Here is a 16,696-nt window from a genome sequence, read left to right on the forward strand (position 1 = left end):
GGAGGAGGGAGATAGGAGAGGAAGACGGGTGCCTGGGTGGCTCAGTCAGTTAATCGTCCGGCTCTTGATTTTGGCTCAGGTCATGATCTCACAGTTCGTGAGTTCGAGCCCTAGATTGGGCTCTGTGCTGAGAAGCATGGAGCCTGCTTGGGATTCTCTCTCTCCCTCTCTCTCTCTCTCTGCCCCTCCCTCCTCACACTCTATCTCAAAAATAAACATTAAAAAAAAGAAGAAGAGAGGAATAAAATGTCTAAACTGATGCACATCAATATTCCATTTTCAGTTGAATGACACAAAGTCTGAGGCATCCATGTAATATGATATTTTCAAAAAGGGAAATTTCACTCTTGACCACCATCACCTTCATTTTCCATTCCCTCCCCACTTCTAATCATGTTTACAAGGCTTTAAAAAAGAAGATATGACTTACTTCCCACTTGGCTCAGCAGGTACGGCCCTGAAAATAAATTAAGACTGTCCAGGAATGAAGACCAAAGCAGACTGAAGACCAAACCTCAAATTCCCTCCATCCTTCAATGGGGCAAAAAATAAGAGTTATAAGCACAGACCCAACATAAGAGCTCCTTAAACAAACAAAACCCAGATTTTCAATACTGGTACTAGCACATCAACCAAACAGTCTGTACTGCTACAATAAGTATTTCTTTAATGCAGAATAACTGACCAATAAAGAGACAATGGAGGACAGGAGAACGCAGAAGTCATGTTGGGGCATATGCAATCTGAAGTATGCCTTGTGATAATCAGGGGTAAACTTTCTTGTAGTTTAACAGAAAACCTCAGCAATATATGGAACTTGCAGAAAAAAAATTAAAAATCTCATGAAGTGCAAGCAGTAGTTCATTTAGCGGCTTCAAGAACTGCTGTGCCTTCCACCACTTAATTAAGCTTTCTGAAAAGCTGAGGGTGCAGAGAAAGATGTTATGAAGACAATGCCCATACCCCTTAAAAAATGAGTGATCAAGAAGTGTACACCCCAATATTTTGAGTTTTGAACTGGTCTCTGTTAAAAGCAAATGTCTTGGGGCTCCTGGGTGGCTCAGTCAGTTAAGCATCCCACTCTCTCTCTCTCTTTTTATTTTTTTAATGTTTATTTATTTTAAGAGAGAAAGAGAGCATGAGCACCTGTGAGTTGGGGAGGGACAGAGAGAGAGGGAGAGAGAGAATCCCAAAGAGGCTCCGAGCTGTCAGCATAGAGCCCAATGCAGGGCTTCATCTCACGAACCATGAAATTATGACTGAACCAAAATCAAGAATCAGACGTTTAACCAAATGAGGCACCCAGTTGCCCCAAGCATCCAACTCTTGATTTCAGCTCAGGTCATGATCTCATGGTTTGTGGGATGGAGTCCTGCGTTGAGCTGTACACTGACAGAGCAGAGCCTGCTTGGGATTCTCTCTCTCTCCCTCTCTCTCTCTGCCCCACTCTAGCTCACATGCACTCACGCTCGTACTCACTGTCTCAAAATAAATAATAAAATAAACATTAAAAAAAAAAGCAAATGTCTTTCAGAACTTATATCCTGGAGAACAAAGAAGGAATCCCAGGGCATATGGATGCAAAGGGCTGACTCAGGCTGGGATACTGGCTACAAATGCCCCTGGATAGTTAATGGAGCTACTGTGTTTCATAGGATAGTTATTATTTTTGTTTATGTTCTAGTTACAAAGTTCCTTAAGCTTTGAGTGGTCTGCCCTAGCCATATTTTTCCCTTATGTCCCCTGTTTTTTGCATGCAAAAACAGGTTCTTCAGGAACTAATCTATGGCATTAAAGCTGAAGTTATCCGATTGCTGTCTTGTTGGTCTGTTCACATGTCAGTACGCAGTTGTATGAGGTGTAGCGGTCACGGCTGTCTATAGTTTGGTGTACTTGTTGGTGAATAACCTAGAAATGTGGTTCTTAAGACTTTTTGGGATTTAATTTTAAATGCTTTCCAATATTATGCTGCTGCTAAAAATCAATTGTGAAGACTAAGCCAAAACACACCCAAAAATATTTATGCTATATAACATTCATTAACAAGAATCTAAATATACACACTAAAAACATAACTGTGTTAAAAAAAATTCAAGCAGGTGGGAGGTAACAAGTAAAACAAAAACTGTACTTGAGTAGTGATGACTTTAAGAATAAAACACCTTATTTTTTACATTAGCTTTTTCAATTAAGCAAGTGCATTTTTTGTTTGTTTTGCCTGGAATTCATCATCAGTTGGTAAAAGTTTGCAGAGAAACATTTTGTATCCACAAACTGACAGATTAACAAATATAGCTGAACACTCCAGCAACATGATTGTTTTTTAAGACAAGTGTTTTAATGTTAGGTGGCTATGTATGAAAGCAGCAATCAAGTGTTGGTGGAATACTTATGAGTATTATCTGACTTAATTTTTGAACACTGACATAAAGATGAGCCATTTCTTTCAAATGACCCGTCTTTTTGGGGTCTTCAAGGGCTGGGGAATCAGGATGGGATCCTGATGAAGGGACATCTGGTTGAGAACCATCGCTTTAGAACAAGGTGCTCTCCTGACAAGCGAAACTGTCGGGTTTTTTGGGACCACCAACCGAGGCAAACGCCCCTGCCTCTGCCCCATCTACTGAGGCACAAAGAAGCAAGGTTCCTGGCCAAATGGTTTTGCTTTCTGGAACAAAAATTCCCGCAAACTGCTCACACGTCAAAGTTGTCAAGTATCCAATGGACATGAAAGCTTTATAGCAAACAAAATACATACATGTCACAAAGACATTTCTTTAAAAGAAAACACAATGGAGAGAAACAAGAGGAGAAGGAAGCCTCCTTTAGCAGATACCAGTTTATTCGACATAGTGCAGGATTCAGAGCATCTGATATTCCACAGCCAACAAGATGTCCTACTTCCCTATTATAAAATACTGGATACCCTGAATAGAGTTAATTCAAGGTTCTCTTTCCTCTTCTCCTCCAACTAGAATTAAACGTTTCTTCGTGTAGCATACATTTCACATTCACCGAAGGCTTTGGGGAGAGGGGGGGATATAGGGCTTATAACCGCCCCCCTGAACCAAAGGCACTTAATGTTAAAAGATAAAGCACAGTAGAGTCACCCCACAGACATTCCTGCATGTTCAGACTGCTGAACTTGAGTGCACCACCAGGGGCCCACGTGGGATTCATCCTAACCATGTAAAAGACACTGATTTCCTTGAAAACACAAAGTGCAGTATGAATATAAAGACTCATCACCACCACCTTTTCCACCACCCCATCCTTTTCTCAAAATAATACATAAGAGAACTCTTATTTTACATGATTAGTATTACCCAAGGTTCACACATGGAAAAAAATAGCTAAAAAATAATCTGTCATAAACTCTTACTATGAAATCACAATAGAATCTACTATACGCATAGAATTTGTCGGAGAAGGCCTCAGAGATCATGCTGTGCATCCCCCCCACTGGATAGAGGAGGTCAAGGAGGCTCCAGAAGGTCAAGTGTGGGACCCTGAGGTCTAGCCCTGGTGGCAGAGCCTGGGAAGAACCCATGCCTTCTGAAGTTTCGCCCAGGGTCTCCTTCACCCCCTTCCTCTTTGAGAGACTCTCCAAACTCAAGCACAGCGATGATCTCCAGAAGTGCGCCACACCATAAAGTGCGCACGCTGACACAGGTCAGCAGTCTGGTCCCGCAAGGCAGCTCCTTTGGCCCCTGGGCAGGTATGTAACCCAGCTCGGAGTGGGGATTCTTCACTCGAGGTTGGTTGTTCAGCGTTCTGAGGAAAGCCAAGGGCGGGGCAGACGCGACTTCTGGGCGTAAGAAGGCTCTTCTTGGCTCTTAGCCCGTGGTGGGCTGACGGTCGGCCGCACAGCGGAAGCCCAGGTTGGAAGCAGAGCTGTCGGGTGTGTTCTGGCTTCGAGCGGCACAGCGGTACCGATAGCAGTAGGACTGCACAGAGACGAAGGGAAAGGGGAGAGTGCTTAGTTTCTCGCTTAAAGGCTCTAAACTGTCAGATGCATGTTGCACCCAAGCACCAGCTACTGGGAAGTCATGCCTACCTGGAGACAGGGCTTCCCCGCGCCCGCCCCACCCCAAACACCCCCTAGGGCCTACTTGGCACGTATGTTTTGAAGAAGGCAGCACGTCCAGAGTTTGACCAGTAGTTACCTTATAAACAGACAGAGACACGGTGCAAAGATGCTAGTACCAGCATTACTTACAACAGTAAAAAAAAAAAAAAAAAAAAAAAAAAGGAACAACCGATGACTACAGAGGTTATGCACATCCACAAGCTGGATTACTCAGCAGTCATTAAAAGTCATGTTTTTTATGTAATACTTAATGACACAGGAGATTCTCGCGATACACACACAGTTAAATGAAAAAGTCAGAATGCAAAACTGTGTGTGTGGTATGATCTCAAGCTACACAATTATATACGTCAAGGAAACAAGACTGATGATTCAAAATGGACCACAATATATTTGCGCAGTGGAGTTTCAAATTTCCCACAATAAGTGTATGTTACTTTTAGAATTTGAAAAGTTATTTTTACATTTACAGTATATGACATTAAAGCAAAAAGTAAAGCTAAATGGCAATCAAGGAAATATTAATTATGAGTACCAGTAACATATTAAATATTCAACAGACTGGCAAAAAATAATTTTATTTATTTAGTTATTTTTAATTTACATCCAAGTTAGTTAGCATATAGTGCAATAATAATTTCAGGAGTAGAATCCAGTGATTCATCCCCTACGTATAACACCCAGTGCTCCTCCCAACAAGTGTCTTCTTTAATGCCCCTTACCCATTTAGCCCATCCCCCCACCCACAACCCCTCCAGCAACCCTCAGTTTGTTCTCTGTATTTAAGAGTCTCTTAGTTTTGTCCCCCGCCCTGTTTATTATTTTTGCTTCCCTTCCCTTATGTTCATCTGTTTTGCATCTTAAATTCCTCATGTGAGCAAAATCATGTGATATTTGTCTTCCTCTGACTGGTTAATTTCACTTAGCATAATGCCCTCTAGTTCCATCCACGTAGCTGCAAATGGCAAGATTTCATTCTTTTTGATTCAGATTGGCAAAAATTAAAAAACAAGCCTAGGAACATAAAAAGTATGAAAGGCTGTGAAAAACATTTTTTGAAATACACTGCTTTTGGATTGGCTACACACTGCTGTGTGTGTGGATGTTTTGTATCTGTTTTCTTTTACAGGGACAGAGAACACATATATACATGTGCACAAACACACACACACACAGACACTGAGCACCTAGTACACGTCAGGCACGTTAGACACTTCAAGTGTTATTTCATTTAATCATAACAGCACAGAGGAATTAAATGAGTCATCCAAGATGACATAGTTGTTGAAGGAAGCAGAATTCGAACCCAGGTCTGACCATGGCGCATGTGTCTCCAAGGCAAGATTCTATACTCCTAGATGGAAAGACAGCACATCTCATGCTCCCCTCCCACCTCTAATGCATTCATCCTGTACGTACATGCATACTTGCACAAATAAGAAGGACTAACACTCATGGATGGGCACCTAGTAGGTATTCAGTGAATAACCACAGCTGACTTAAATACACCAAAAGTTTCCACATTCCAAAAACAACCATGCACAGAACTCTCATATCCTAGGACTGTACTTTGATCCAAAATAACAGAGAATGAAAATAAACTAGTTATCTTGTGTAGCATGAGCATTAATGCTGAGTCAGCCCACTGAAACTAAAGCGTCTGCCAGGTGGTTACAGAAACTACTACACAAAGAAACTTTGGGATTCAGGAAGGAGAGATCATTGGGGGGGGCAGGGTGGGGGTGGGGGAAATAGGTCTGCATGAAAGAGGTTTTTATTTTTTTCTGAATTCTTACTCTCCTTTCTCAAACAAAAGGTGAGTGTTTCTAACCTGCATAAAAATGATCTCTTGAGGTGCCTGGTTGGCTCAGTTAGTTAAGCTGAGATCTTGATTTCAGCTCAGATCATGATCTCACAGTTGTTGAGACTGAGCCCCTCATCAGGCTCTGTGTTGAGCATGGAACCTACTTGGGATTCTCACTCTCTCCTTCTGCCCCTCCTCTCTCTCAAATCAAAAAAACCTTAAAAACATTTCTTAAAAATAAAAAAAAATTATCTCCAAAGCTGCCACAGAAATTCTCCAGAGTATATCTATCATAAAAAGAAAGACACAGTGGTTTGTCTTCCATAGGTAGTGAAACAGTAGCAACCAATTTTCTCATTTTCCCTGTGGTCAGTGAGGAATATAACATATTACCAATACTCAGGCAGAGAGAGGGAAGATGAATAAAAAAATATACCTGGAAGAGTGAAAAGCTGATGGCATCTGCTATACTGCCTGTGCCTGGCGTGCAGCTCTAAAATGTCTAGTTTATCACACAGGGGGATGCAGCAGAAGCCTCATCCCACAGAGGCCCTACTCACCAGGCTGCTGTCAAGCAGTGCTTTGGTATTTCTAGAATCAAACTCCGGGGGACAATCCAGGACTCCGTGCTACCAACTATGTGTAGTGAATTTGACACTGGAGCAAGAATCGAATTCAGGGAGAGGCAGGCATCTAGACATGGACATTCTTGTTCCATAACTGCACCACACACGGCAGAAAACAAGCAAGCACTTCCTGATTGCCTGTTGTGCACAGCCTAGAGGAAGCCTGACTGTACGCATGGTCCTGTCCTGCTGCAGATCACAGGCTGGTTGCGGAAACAATGGCTGTACATCAAACGGTTATAAAACAGGCTAGGGTTAAAAGAGTCTGAGGTTTTTTGTTTTTTGGGGTTTTTTTGTTTGTTTGTTTTTGTTTTTTTGTTTTTTTTTTACTAATTCAGGTGAAGGAATTGTCCCTTGTAGAATGCCAAAGTCTTTAGTAAAGACTTCTAGAAGGCAAAACCGGGCCATGGCTGGATTGACATAATTACAGCAGTGGTCTTCTGACTTGAGTATACATTTAGGAATAGCCTGAAGACAATCAAAAAGAAAGAAATCTTGCCATTTGCAACAATGTGGATGGAACTAGAATGTATTAGGCTAAGTGAAATAAGTCAGAGTAAGACAACTATATAATTTTGCTCATATGTGGAATTTAAGAAACAATAAAATAGGGGAAGGGAAGCAAAAATAACAGAGAGGAAGACAAACCATAAGAGACTCTTTAATAGAGACAACAAATTGAGGGTTGCTGGAGGGGTGCTGGATGAGGGGATGGGCTAAATGGGCAATGAGAATTAAGGAGGGCCTTGTTGGAATGAGCATGGGGTGTTATATGTAAGTGATGACTCACTAAATTCTATTCCTGAAATCATTATTACACTATTATGTTAACTAACTTGGATTTAAATTAAAAAAAAAAAAAAAAAAAAAAAGAATAGCCTGAAGAGCTTAAGTACCTATTCCCAGGCCAGACACCTAAAGGTTCTGATTCAGTACATGTGGTGCAGAGTCCAAGAAGTTGCATTTCTTTTTTTTTTTTTTTTTTAATTTTTTTTTTTTCAACGTTTATTTATTTTTGGGACAGAGAGAGACAGAGCATGAATGGGGGAGGGGCAGAGAGAGAGGGAGACACAGAATCGGAAACAGGCTCCAGGCTCTGAGCCATCAGCCCAGAGCCCGACGCGGGGCTCGAACTCACGGACCGCGAGATCGTGACCTGGCTGAAGTCGGATGCTTAACCGACTGCGCCACCCAGGCGCCCCGAATTTGCATTTCTAACAAGGTTTTAGGTGCTGCTGATGCTATGGGACCAAGAGGCTGCAGTTTGAGCAGCAATGATTTATAGAATTCAGAAAGGAAGAAAGAAGGTATATTAAGTAGAGAAGACAATGACATCAGAGGCATGAAAATGGAAAAATTCAGGCAACTTAAGGGGATAGCAAGGCCATAGCCTGATCATGTCAGAGCAGCGTTTATTTACTCATTAAATATTTGAGATTTCACAACATGCTAGATGCTATTCTGGGCACGAGGGATAAGATGGGGAACAAGACAGACAATGCAACTGTCTTCAAGAAGCTTACATTCAACAGGGATTAGTTAGACAATAAATGAATGGATAAATTCAAGATGGTTTCTGGTAGTGGTCAGCTTGGAAGAAAGTAAAATAGGGAGAGAGGAGTGGCACTGACTAGGTGGCTACTTTAGACAAGGTGTCCTGGGAAGGCCTCTCTGAGGTGGTGCCAGATGAGCTGAGTTGCCCAAAGGTTTGGAGAACAGTAATTCCAGGCAAAAGCAATCACTGTATAAAGACAATAAGTGATAAAAAGCAGGAAACATGGGTAAATAGGATGGAGTTACAATACAGGTGGTCTTCTCACCAGAAAGAATTTGGGCTTTATACAAATGGAAATCATGACAAACATTGCACTAATTTATGAAAAGAAAGAGCAAAATCCAAGACGCATTAGCGATTTAACCTCAGGTAAAGCCTTTCTCAATCTGTCCCCCCATCGATGAAATGGGGCTATTAATGGGAAAATGTCAAAATGCTTCATCTTGGGGCGCCTGGGTGGCTCAGTCGGTTGAGTGTCCCGTCTCACAGGTTGTGCACTGCTAAGTGCAGAGCCTGCTTGGGATTCTCTCTCCCTCTGTCTCTACCCCTTCCCCACTCGTTCTCTCTCTATATATAAATATATAAATAAAATAAACATTAAAAGACATTTTTTAAAGTCCTTTATCTTCTCTTGACATAAAAAAGCAAAGCATCAGACACATGGAAGTTACTGTAACTGTTACTTTATAATGAACATAACACTCTTAATTATAGAAACTAACTTTGTCTTACCTGACATTTTGGGGTTCATCTGCTTTCTCACTAAAATAAAAGCAATAGCCAGCTTCTCTACAGGTCTTAAAACCTTATGTTGGAAAGATAATACTGCCAGTATCCGAATATGGATTTACAGCTGACCCTTGAACAACATGGGTCTGAACTACACAGTTCCATTTAGGTACAGTTTTTCAATAAATACAGGACTACTGTAAATGTATTTCCTCTTCTCCTTATAATTTTCTTATTGTTTTCTTTTCTCTAACTTACTTTAAGAATACAGTATGTAAGGGGAGCCTGGGTGGCTCAGTCGGTTAAGTGTCCGACTTCAGCTCAGGTCATGATCTTCTGGTCCATGTGTTTGAGCCCCGCGTTGGGCTCTGTGCTGACAGCTCAGAGCCTGGAGCCTGCTTGAGATTCTGTGTCTCCCTCTCTCTCTGCCCCTCCCCCACTCGTGCTCTGTCTCTCCCTCAAAAATAAATAAGCATTAAAAAAAGTTTTTAAAGAATACAGTATGTAATACATATAACACACAAAATGTGTGTTAATCAACTATGTGCTTGATAAGGCTTCTGATCAACAGGAAGTTACTAGTAGTTAAGTTTGGGGAGAGTTAAAAGTTTTATGCAGCTTTTTGACTGCCTGGGGGGTTGGTGCCCCTAAGTGCTACATTGTTCAAGGGTCAACTGTGCATTTGCTACATAAATGCCAAAGGCATTTGCTATAAAAATGGGAAAAATGAGGAATATGTGTAGGAAGGCATGGGACTAAGGTCTTTGTTGGATGGCATATTTCTATATGCAACTTATCCCTCAAATTATATAAAAAACTATTTTAAAATAAGATGTTGTCCATATGCCACAAAACGCAGGCTGTAACAACTCTGACAAACCATGCCTGCCCGGAGCACTGTGTTCAGAAGGAACGTGAGTCTGTGACATAAGATAGAAGAAAAAAGATCCATGATACGTAAGAGATTTTTACAACAGCCGTATCTGAAGACCCTGGCACATAATGAATAATTCCATTTGGGGGGGGAAAGAAATAGAAGTGTACCAAAAAGTGTGGGTAAAATACTATCAACAGTTTACTTCAGGAAGCAGGATGAGTGGTTTTTATTTTCATTTTTATGTTTATTATTTTCTAATTTTCATGTAATGAATGTTTGCTTCTGTAAAACAAACAAGCTTAAAATCTGTGACAACAAAAAGAGCTAGTCTTTATGAGATCACAGCAGACCCTAAAATCTTCCATTAACCTAAATGGCTGTGAAGAATTGAGCCCTAAAAAGCAAGGCCACTGTAAATTAAAGTTTGGGAGGTCAGGACCACCATAAGAGAGACCGTTCACATCATCATTCCATTTCAAATGAACTCATTCACTCAGCAAACATTTATTAGTAAGTAGTTCATTTTAAATTCGAATAATGGGCAACTAATGGAACACATATTTAAAGCAGAAAATGGCCTGATTTTAATGTCCTCATTGCTTTTCCTTTTTTTCCAACTCTACTTTTAGCACCAAAAATGGTTATTAATGATGTTAGGTCTTTGAGTGGCTGAAATATGGGTCATTTTACTAATTAAGAACACAGGTAGTGGCAAGGACCTGTATTAGCCCCTTTTCATTAAAATGGATAATTATTGTGTAAAACTGATCTCAATATCTACACTAAGAATGTGATCCTGGACTCAGAAACAATCCATTTAAGATAATGACTTACCAGCCTTGGGGCACTGAAGTCAAGTGGGACAGCAATATGGTTTTTATGAGAAGACAACTTTCAGGAATAAAGGGAAGTTTTAAGGAAATTATAGCTCATTGTGAAAAAAAAAGAAATCATTACATAAAATCACCTCAGCAGAATCCTGGTCTCTCAATTTCACATCCACTGCTCTTGCCATTGACAACTAAATCAACTCCTTTCTTGGTAATCTTGGTGTAAAATGGCAGGAGAGTGAGGATTTCCTCCATATTATGAGTTGGGATAAATACCCCACAGGGATTAGTCTAACAACATCCAAGAACAACAGCTAATATTTCTTGAGTACTTACTATATGAACTGTTCTAAAAAGTTCACATGTATTAATTCACTTAGCCCTCCCACTAATCCTCTGAGGAAGGTATTATTCACATCTGCATTGTATACACAGGAAAAATTGAGGCACAGAGATGCTAATAGTGTGCCTAGGGTCACCCGGTTTTGTAAGTGGTGGATCCAAGCCTTTTCAATCCCATTTCAGAGTCTAGACTCTTAACCCAATGCTGTGTTGACTCATAGTTTTTCATTCTGTGCTCTCTTCTCATTACTAAAGCTGTACTTCAGATGGACTTTCAAAAAGTTATGAATAATCATCAGAGCTTACTTTAATCATGCCAACTAGCTCTGGTCCATGATCAAAAGTAAGTCCTCTTCTAAGCAGGGTGATTTTTTTTGAAATGAACTTCAACATTTTTTTTTCTTTTTTTTTATGTTTATTTATTTTTGAGACAGAGAGAGACAGAGCATGAACAGGGGAGGGGCAGAGAGAGAGAGGGAGACACAGAATCTGAAACGGGCTCTAGGCTATGAGCTGTCAGCACAGAGCCCGACGCGGGGCTCGAACTCACGCACCATGAGATCATGACCTGAGCTGAAGTTGGACGCTTAACCGACTGAGCCACCCAGGCGCCCCAACATTTTTTTTTTCTTTACAGCAATTTCCTTTCTTTTACTGATCTTCACCTATGCCGAAACAATCATTTCAAGGATTCTGCCTCTCAAGTTAGTTCATTGGTTGGCTCCTTATTCAAAAGGAGAGGGGAAAAAACAATCTAATGATAACAAACATGATGGTTAATGATGATGGTATTAGTCATGCTTATATATTTGGTCCGTTCTTTACTCATAAGAACCATACAGTAGGTGCAATTATGGTGTGCATTTTACAAACGTGAAAACTGAGGCTGAGAAAGGATAAGTAATTTTCCTAAGACAACAGACTAGCAAGAAGTTATAGAACTCCAACTCAGATCTAATTTCAGAGTCTATAGCTCAATAATTTAATAATAGCTGCCACTCTTAATCTAGTGGAAAGGATAAGTGCTCTGAAAGCAATTCACAGCCAACACTGTGTTGTTTCTCCTGAAAGACTGATGTTAATTACCTCCATCATCTACAATTAACTTGACCAAGATCCTAGAGCTACTGTTTTTTGTTTTTTTTTTTTTTCTGAAAAATCCCATGGATCTAACTATGTTTTGTTACTCTGCTATTCCTCTTCTAGAATACTCTATCACTCTGAGCATAACTAAATTAAAATTTATCTTGCAAGTAGATTAAGAAAAGCTAAAGATATGTAATATAAGCTCTAAATGAAACCCTAAAATTTTAAGACAAAGAGTTTTAGCTAATAAACCAAAGGAGAGAGAATAGAGCGATAACAAATGCTTAACCAAAAGAGGTCAAAAACAGAGAAAAGAAACAGATGAGACAAAAAAGACTAAAAATATCAAAAGGGCAAATTTAAATTCACCCATATCAATAATCACATTAAATATAAATGGACAAACAGCAGGGCAGAGATTTTGCCAGTAAATTCAACAACTCAGATGAAATAAACAAATTCCTTAAAGACACAAATTCCCAGAGATTAATCAAGAGGAAATATAATCTGCATAACCTTGTAGCTATTAACTAAATTAATTTTATGGTTACAACTCTACTCCTAAATGGTTTCCCTGGGGTGGGGGAATTCTATCAAACATTTAAGGAAGAAATACTGCTAATTCTACATGAACTATTCCAGAAAATTGAAGATAAGGGAATATTTACCAATTCAATGTATAAATCCAACAGTACACTGATACCAAAACCCAACAAGAAAACAAGCGACCAATACCAATCATGAACATATATGCAAAAATGCTCAACATTTTAATAAACTGAATCCATAATTTATACATAATATAATACATCATACCTCATGATAATACATCATACCTAAATTAGCACACTCTAGGAAGGCAAAGATGGTTTAACATTTGAAAACTGAAAATCTGTGAATGTATTCACCATATTAACAGAGTGAAAAAGAAAAACCATACAAACATCTCAACAGCTGCAGAAAAGGCATCCAGCAAAATTTATATCTATTTCTGATAAAAATTCTCAAGAAGCTAGGAATAGAAGGAAACTTCCTTGAACTTATACAGAACATCTCTGAAAACACTATAGCTAATATAACTAATTTTGAAAAGTTGATTTTTTATCCCCTTAAGATAAAAAATGAGGCAAAAATGTCTGTTCTTACCAGTCATATTCAATGCTATACTGAAGGTTCTAGCTAATGCAATACGGCAACAAAAAAGTAATAAATATTTTAAAAGAAGTAAAATTGTCTATATTCACAGATGATATAACCAGCTATGCAGAAAAACCAACAGAATCTACAAAAACATTACTAGTACAAATGAGTTGACAAAGGTTGCAGAACACAAGATAAACCAATTATACCACGTATATTTATTTATTAAAAACATGTATTAGGATAAAAAATATTTTAAAATAATAAACTGAGAAGCTTATGAAAATACAGATTTAAAATAAGCAAATAATATTAAATGTTAAAGTAAACACATTCATATCCATGGCAATGAAATACATTTAGTGTTCACACTTAAATGTTTTTTACAAGCTTCATTTTCTCTTACTTTCTTGAGGGAAAATCTTCTGGTCCTCAGTTCTTACAGAGTAAATGGATTCTCAATTTTTAAAAGTGCCATATGTCAGAAACACAACTGGAGGTAATTAAGGTTTTGAGAGACTATTCTTCAAAGAGAAATTCACCTGTTTTTCATGGAATTCCATTTCCCCAGTAAGAGGATTCAATATACTTGAAGTAACAGCTTGAATAAGAGAAAAAATCTGGGACTAAAGACTAATGTATGTGAACATTTAAAAGTACTGGGTGACCTAGGGCAATGTTTTTATTTCAAGTTAGAATTGTAAAGATAAATTTCTATGCATCTTGTTATAAATGTAGGTGTAAAGCATAAAATAAACTCAATTATAAACCTCACTTAAATAACTGGATTAAAATTTTTAAGAAATACAGAAGACACACATACAATCTACAGAGATTCTCTTAAAAACATTTTTTTATGTTTATTTATTTTTGAGAGAAAGACAGAGTGTGAGTGGGGAGGAGCAGACAGAAAGGGAGACATAGAATCTGAAGCAGGCTCCAGGCTCTGAGCTGTCAGCACAGAACCCGAGGTGAGGCTTGAAACCACAAACTGTGAGATCATGACCTGAATCAAAATCAGATGCTCAATTGACTGAGCACCCCCAGAGATTCTCTAGAGACTAGTGGTTTCCAAACTTTGCAGAATGTTTTAAACCCCTTGAGACCTTTAAAATCCTGAAGCCCAGGCCACACTCCAGAGAAATCAAAATGAAGTGAGTGGGGAAACAGGCAACAGTCTTTTTTATGGATCCCAGATGATTATAACATGCAATAAAGTTTGAGAACCACAGTTTTTTTTATAAATTTTTTTTTTCAACGTTTATTTATTTTTGGGACAGAGAGAGACAGAGCATGAACGGGGGAGGGGCAGAGAGAGAGGGAGACACAGAATCGGAAACAGGCTCCAGGCTCCGAGCCATCAGCCCAGGGCCTGACGCGGGGCTCGAACTCACGGACCGCGAGATCGTGACCTGGCTGAAGTCGGACGCCCAACCGACTGCGCCACCCAGGCGCCCCGAGAACCACAGTTTTAAGGTAAAGTTTGATAGTACATCCATCATTAAATTAGTAACTTAACGTGGAGCCCTGATAGGTTGTTTTAAGTCTCTAACTGCCTGGACTGACTGAATTACCATAGGAAACTTCTTGTAATAACCATCTGCAAAATGCCATCTTTGCATAGGGATAGAAAGAAGCTCAAGTGTTGGAGATACTAAAAATATATGATTTAAAGAAAAAAGGGAGAGGTGGTATTCAATTTCCAAACTCCTTAAAAAGGTTATTCATGAAACACCAACTCACGCTGACTACCCAAGAACAACCAGTTCTGACACTGAAATCATAGCCCAAAGAGCAGAAACACTCTCTGAGATTGATGCTTATTTCATAGAGCACACCCATTATACCTAGAACATTTGTGATGTTTCCATTCCAGTACAGCACAATCCACCCTCCATTTCTAACCCTACCTTAATCTCCAGAGTATCCAGATATAATCTCAAATAAATTAAGGGTGTACTTCCAAATAAGCATGCTGGAAATAGTATATAGCCCACCCTGGTTCAGGGGACAATAAAGGTCTCTCAAAGGGATCAAGTTTCAACAGATGGAATTTGGTTAACAAAAGATTCACAACCTCTGCTGTTTTTCCCCATGCCTGTGTCCAAATTTGAGATGACTATTTTTTTATTTTATTTATTTTTTTTTTTGGTTTTGATGAAGATAGGTATATATTCACAGAAGTGATGGGACATTTTAGGGCTAATGACAGTGGTTCCATTAATGAGCTGTGAGTACACCAAAACAGAATGTAATGACCTGACTCACCTTATGGCACATGTAGGATCCACCTTTCTTCACCCGGTCTTTCCCAGAAGGGGGGCCTTTCTGTGGATTAAGAGAACTCATTAGCCCAGAGAACACAGATGCTCCTCACAGACTGGCCGAGAGTTCATTTTAGTCCAACCAGCTCTTCCACAGCTGCCTTAACTTTCTACGTGCTTTTCCACCTGTGGGCAGAAAACCCGTGAACCCATGCACCCTGAACCCATGCACCTTCCCAAATGCCCACCTCTTAAAATCCTACCCATCCTTTAAGGTCCCGCTCAGGTTCCCACTTTGATAAAATCTTTATGACTATAGTAAGCAATCTCACCTCTAAATAGCATTTCTCACCTAGATGACTAACAAGCTGCTTGGCAGTATCTTTTGTATCACCTTCTCAACTGATATGCAAATTTATCCTGCATAACAACTGACTTGTTCAACTAGACTGGCTAGTCTCTTTGAATTATGTTTTTATAATCCTACTGTGTAACACCTAGTAAACCCTTTGCTGACTGAGGAAATTTGCCTTTTATCTTTTAAAAAAAATTTAGGTCAGGTTTATTGAGGTATAATTTACGTACAGTAAACTTTAACCTTGTTAAGCCTTTTTAAATGCACATGCCTGATGAATTTTGACAAATGTATAGGCATGTAACCACCACCACAATCAAGATATAGAACACAGTTTATCTTTTCCAAAAAGATTTATATAGTGCTTACTATGAACCAAGCATGGATGCAAATATTAACCCATGTAATCTCCATAACAACTTTTTTTTAAGATTTTCGTTTTAAGTAATCTCTGTACTCAACATGGGGCTCAAACTCACAACCCCAAGATCAAGAGTCACATGCTCCACCAACTGAGCCAGCCAGGTACCCCTCTCTATAACAACAACTTTTTTTTTTTTAATTTTTAAGTTTGTTTATTTTTGAGAGAGACAAAATGTGAGTGAGGGAGGGGCAGAAAGAGAGGGAGACACGGAATCCGAAGCAGGCTCCAGGCTCTGAAGTGTCAGCACAGAGCCCGGACACAGGGCTTGAACTCATGAACCGTGAGATCATGACCTGAGCCAAAGCCAGACACTTAACTGACTGAGTCACCCAGGCGCCCCTCCATAACAACTTCTGATGTAAGTTAAGCAAGTGGCAGAACAAGGATTCACACCCAGGCAGCTGGTTTGAGTCCATTACACTCCCTGTAATGGGACCAGAAATGGAGGAAATTGGACAATCCCTAAGAGGAGGCAAGAACACACAGTGACTACCACTGTAATGAAAATTGAAGCCAGAAACAGCCAGCCAAGAGGTAAGACTATTTTTTCTAAGGAGAGCTTTGGATAGAAGTG

At 39.5% G+C, this 16,696-nt stretch overlaps 1 protein-coding gene across 1 annotated transcript in view; it reads right to left on the minus strand.

Annotated features, from left to right (window-relative positions):
• Nucleotides 1-2,824: 2,824 nt before the first annotated feature.
• SUMF1 (sulfatase modifying factor 1) overlaps nucleotides 2,825-16,696 on the minus strand; it is a 99,537-nt gene continuing 85,665 nt past the window's right edge. The window contains exons 8-9 of the mRNA XM_047095106.1: nucleotides 15,348-15,407; nucleotides 2,825-3,947 (exon numbers count right to left, since the gene is read on the minus strand). Coding sequence (XP_046951062.1) covers nucleotides 3,837-3,947; nucleotides 15,348-15,407 — 171 coding nt within the window. The 3' untranslated portion in view covers nucleotides 2,825-3,836. The remainder of the gene's footprint in view (nucleotides 3,948-15,347; nucleotides 15,408-16,696) is intronic.

The sequence above is a fragment of the Lynx rufus genome, unplaced genomic scaffold (assembly GCF_022079265.1).
Source record: "Lynx rufus isolate CCGP_SWC_20201006 ecotype Redwood Valley unplaced genomic scaffold, mLynRuf1.p SCAF_4, whole genome shotgun sequence".
Taxonomy (NCBI): domain Eukaryota; kingdom Metazoa; phylum Chordata; class Mammalia; order Carnivora; family Felidae; genus Lynx; species Lynx rufus.